The sequence below is a fragment of the Pistacia vera genome, unplaced genomic scaffold (genome assembly GCF_008641045.1).
Source record: "Pistacia vera cultivar Batoury unplaced genomic scaffold, PisVer_v2 Contig361, whole genome shotgun sequence".
NCBI classification, from domain to species: Eukaryota; Viridiplantae; Streptophyta; class Magnoliopsida; order Sapindales; family Anacardiaceae; genus Pistacia; species Pistacia vera.
Genome location: NW_022196181.1, coordinates 284,349 through 289,831, shown reverse-complemented (window position 1 = coordinate 289,831; position 5,483 = coordinate 284,349). Strand labels below are relative to the sequence as shown.

General features: G+C 34.4%; 1 protein-coding gene across 1 annotated transcript; it reads left to right on the top strand.

Moving 5' to 3' along the window:
* Positions 1 to 4,394: 4,394 nt before the first annotated feature.
* Positions 4,395 to 5,483, top strand: LOC116140066 (leucine-rich repeat extensin-like protein 3). The gene is made up of 2 exons (XM_031425704.1): positions 4,395 to 5,108; positions 5,231 to 5,483. The coding sequence occupies exon 1, from the start codon at positions 4,470 to 4,472 to the stop codon at positions 5,064 to 5,066; it is 597 nt and encodes a 198-aa protein (XP_031281564.1). The 5' UTR covers positions 4,395 to 4,469; the 3' UTR covers positions 5,067 to 5,108; positions 5,231 to 5,483.

The window sequence follows — 5,483 nt, the reverse complement described above, 5'->3', positions numbered from 1 at the left end:
AACCACAGTCTCATCAGAAGTCTAGACACATACTCATACGATTACATCTCATCAGAGAGATAGTTGAGAGGAAAGATGTGCAGATCAGTAAAGTGCATACTGACGACAATCTCGTAGATCTACTTACAAAGCCTCTGTCGCAGTAGAAGCATGAAAGGCACTTGAGATCATTTGGTATTAAATACATGAATGATTGGCTATAGTGCAAGTGGGAGATTGTTAGAGTAGATGCCCTAGAGCCAATCAATTATTGTAGAATTGACTCTTTGTAATAATGTTTATTGATCAATAAAAGGCATTTTATACTATATCGCGTAAATCATCATTGTATGTATTGATATATGTCCTTATAATGGTAGAACCTTACGAGGGTATCAAGTATTTCAAATCTTGATAGTGAGAACCCTATGAGCACATAAGGCGGCCATTTTAGAAACGTCTGTAGCCCCAGTATTATTCTGAAGTAAGGGCACAGATAATACGATAAGGCTATCATAGTGTTGAACGACCCTATCGAAAGGCAGTGACTCATCTCACTTATCAAGGTTTTTTGGTGACAACCTGGTGCAACACATGGGTGCTTGTTGTAGGCAAGTTCACTGGACTGACCCACCAGAGGATTCCATATGGATGGTAACCCCAGTGTCTATGGAACAAATCCTCTAACGAATGGTGGTGCATGTGATCCTTAGACTTGAGATCACCGAAGCGTCTTGTGCATTGATTGGTGTAGTTTGACACTAGTCTAACGTAGTTCTATTCAGAGCGCTCAATATGGTGGTGATTTGCTGCATTAAGGAGTGTATCAAGACTAAGGTGGATAGACAGAGGATTCATCACTCCTAGGTATGAGAGAAGTTATCTCACGGCGCAATCCAATAAATGGCAATGACACTAAAACTGTGGCCATAGTGGGATTGAGTTATTGCTCTATCCAGTTTATTATACAGGTCATTGGTCCAATAACTGAATACATAATATAGAGAGTAACCGAGGTTGACACTATTTCTATGCCACGGTCTCGTCGAGATAACGGATGATGAAAGGATCAAATTGTACGGTAACCATATCATTGACAAGTAGCTGCTTCACTGAATCCGAATCTATCGAGTGGCCATAATGTCTTGCTAGGAGTCAATCTTGGTCTGTGCAGAGTGAGACGATTAATAGATGTTAATCACGATACTACACACTGCTGGTATGATAAGGAGCCTACGGGTCACACACATAGAAGATAATTTAAGAACTAGTTTATAAGAAGGGCTTTTTCGTCTTTTTAGACGAAATGGTATTTTAATAATTTCACAGTGTAATTAAATTTGTTGAGGTCATAGCCTTTATTTAATCTGTTATTTAAAATTAAATAAATAAAATTATATTTAAATATATGTTCGCATATATTTAAATGAATTATTATTATTATTAAATATTAATATATGAAATATATATATATTAATTTAATTTAATTGAAAAATAACAATAATAATTATTAAAATATCTAAAGTTGGCTATTTGGATACAATGGGTGTTTGGGTTATAACCCAAGCCCATCCAATGATGGAATAGGGTAAAGTGTTGCACTACATAAGTGCAACACTTTGTGAAATAAAATTAATTCATTCATTTACATTCACAAGTAAAATTCCAGCCCTTTTCTCTTCTCTCCCACGCCAATTTGCATTTTTTATTGAAATCAAAGTTTGCTTGATTTCTTTTGGTCCTAACAGACTGAAGAGGATCTAGCAAATCTCTCTTTAGTTCGTTAGAGTTATCTTCGTGTGGACTACATTGGTTCGATCCTACACTTGGGTCGGTAGCGAAATCCGTTCAAAGACAAACTTGGAGGAGCCTCCAAACGTGCGTATGATTTCTATACTTTAAACTGATTTTTCTGCAGATTCGATTATAATGTATAAACTGTAATTTTTGTGCCCTGATCTTGGTTCTAAAGAACGATCTATTATATAAATTATTTTGTTTTCCGCTACCATAGATGATCGTTTCCTAACACCTACCGTATTTGTGACTTACCTGCTACATTAAACTTGTGGTGTTCAATAAACTATAAGGATTAGTTGAGGTACGTGTAAACTGATCCAAACACCATGATTATAAAATAATAATAATAATAATCCACTATCAAATAATTAAATTAATGACCAAATGTAACGACAAGAAAAATAAATGTGTAAAACGATAACGATAAATGATATTCTAGTTAAGACTATTCCTCCTCCTCGTTTTGTCAACCCTTGAACCAAGATTTACCAATCGTCCTTAGGTAACGTTATCCCTAATACTTTATCAATTCTCAATTTTCAAATAGTGTGGGCAGTGTATTGCTTTTAGTTATCCCAATAGGAAAAATCAGTCAGTGGGTAGTTAGTAGTAGTGGTTATATGGGTTCTTGTTATTAGTTATAAGTTAAATGCAATAATTGGAATTTTGAATAACAAACTACCTCTATTTTTAATATATTATATCCATTATTTCTATAAACATATTTTAAGCTTCAAGAAAATTTTAATTTTTTTTTCTTAATATCATTTTTTTATTTAAAAAAAATAAACTTCATCATTTTCTTGTTTGGGTGATCTCATAGATCACCAATTAAACATCTTTTAAAAATACCTTCTAAATGAAATGATCACGTTGATAATTTAATTTACATTTCATGCGATCAAGAGCATTAATTAATTAAGTAAGATAGTAATAATATAGTGAATATGAACAAAAAAAAAAAAAAAGCAGCTAGTATGAGACAGAATATATATTGCGAGGCTAGCTGAGGTCATATCTTCTTCTTGGCTACATTCCAAATTTTCCAGCTAGTACTTTATATATACAGTCATGATTAATACTCATATACAAGTATTTATTTTTTTTTATTTTTTTTATTTTTTTTATTTTTTTTATTTTTTTTGGGATGCTTTTCATGAAAGTCAAATGAACTATTTATTATTAAATCTGGTATAGAGACTGTTATGCCTAAAAACATAGGACTGACGTAGAGCTCTGTCAACGTAAGTGGTCAAAGCTTAGGTAAGTCCAGCAGTCATTCAAACGCAGTCACGTCGCACGCTGACACAAGAGGCATGTTCCTGCCAGTGCAGTAGGTGTGCGCCAGGCTGGTGAAAGGCTGGAGGTGATCCACGTGTCCAATCCCTGCAAGAATCGAGTAAATCACTCGAGCAGGTGAATAACAGGATGCAATGAAGGATTTGCTCGGCAATCAAACCCACTCCCTGATTTCGTAATTATTACCTCAATTCATCCCACTACAAATAAAGGATCATCTCCCGTTTGTGGGATTAGCTAATTTCTCTCTAGAATAGCATACATTCTCTCTCTCTCTCTCTTGTAATATCTTGTAAGTCAGCTCGTTGAACACGACCTGATCTTATATATTAATATAATACCAGTGGATGTAGGAGTCGCTTATTTAAGCATCTGAACCACTTTAAACATTGTTCTTCTTCTGTTCAGTTCAATACCCCCATTCGCGTGTGTCTTCTGAGTCAGCTCAATATTTCATACATGGGTTTAGTTGGCGTCAAAATTAAGCATCAACAGAGACATTTCTTTTGTACTGGGAAATTATAATATTAACGAAGGACCCAAAATGCATTAAAAGTAAAAAAAGCTACTGCAAATAGGGATTAAAATAGTTTCATTAATGAGATCCTGTAAACTAATTATTATTTTCTTCTTCTTTTTCTTTTAATTTATTTTTCTCATTATTATTTCTAAAACTTGAGTATTTTTCAAAGAATTCTAGAAGACGCGTTAATTTTAATTGAAATATTTATACGTTTTTTGGTTAAAGAACGTTTATACATGCATTTTTTTTTCTTGATTAATATATTTATATATATACCTGTTTTGAGGTGAGATAATTGTTATTTGTTTGGTCCCATGCTTTTAATATACAAAATCATTTTAAACGTCAAAACCAACCCATTTGTAAATTAAACGTGTAAATTCCCCTGAATTATTTGAAAAAATAAAAATAAAAAAAGATATCTCTAGAAAATGAACTATGGTTTTCATATATTTATTTTGACTGATAATTGGAAATTAATACAGCTTATTAAGAACAAATTAATATTCTAATCTTATTTTGTTGTAGTGTAAAACCTTTGAGACTTTACGTACGAATTGAAGAGTTGTTAATCTTTCAATAGTCTAAGCTTGTTTGAATATAAATTTAAATTTAAATTTAAAATTTAGTTTGATAATAATTCGTACAATTATTATGTGTTTAGAACAATAATACATTTGTCAAAGAAAGGGACTAAAGTACTTCATGCAACATAAAAGAAAAAAATGTTTTAAGTCTTCAAGATATATTACTATATAAGCTTCGTGATTCAACATAGTATTCATTCATTTGTGGTCCATTTAATCTCTAAGAGTTGAGAATTTCCAAATTGAATTCATTTTGAGAGCTTTTAGTGAGAGTTGCCAAAATGGCCAAATTTTGGCCTCATTTTGTTTATTATGCCTTGGCATTATGTTTGGTAGCTACTAAAATTGTTGCTAGTAGCTACTCTCCACCACCACCTTATATCTATACCTCCCCACCACCACCGTCCTCGCCGCCACCTTCACACTCGCCTCCACCACCACCATCTCCTCCCCCACCATCGCCGCCACCTCCACATTCACCTCCACCACCGTCTCCGCCCCCACCATCACCGCCACCATCACCTCCTCCACCTCACAAATCTCCACCGCCACCCTCACCTCCACCACCTCATAAGTCTCCACCACCACCATCACCTCCTCCTCCCTATGTTTACAGCTCACCACCACCGCCTCATAAGTCTCCATCACCGACACCAACACCAGCTCCTGCTCCCTATGTTCAAAGCTCACCACCACCACCCTCACCTCCTCCACCTCATAAGTCTCCACCTCCTCCCTATGTTCACAGCTCACCACCACCACCTCCTTCATCACCACCACCACCATCACCTCCTCCGCCTCACAAGTCTCCACCTCCACCATCACATCCTCCTCCCTACATTTATAGCTCACCACCACCGCCACCATATTATTACTAAACAAGATCACTATTTATATATACTATGAGGATGTCATCCAAAGTATGCATTTATTGATTTGTTTTTATCATTTTCTCTTTGATTTATTTTTTCCCTTCTTGCTTGTCATTATCTAACTATCATTTATACATTTCTTTTATAATTTTTTTTTTATTGCATTGCAGGTTATAAGATAGGAAAAATAACATGAGCTGCGGAATTACAAATAATCGAAGTTTTCTATAGGCCTTGAATGCAGATCCCTTTTCTTAAACAATAAGGCTAGCTCCATGTTGATGAATGTTGATGCTTTAAAGCGCTGGAGAACTTTTTATAATTTTCTGTTGGAAACATTCTGAATACATGGAAAAATATCTTTGAAATTGTAATTTTTATTACTTTAATAATATATAATCCGTATGAAAAATATATAATAAA

Bases quoted from the DNA above. Each gene is read 5' to 3' on its own strand.
- LOC116140066 (XM_031425704.1), top strand. From the start codon at position 4,470: ATGGCCAAATTTTGGCCTCATTTTGTTTATTATGCCTTGGCATTATGT.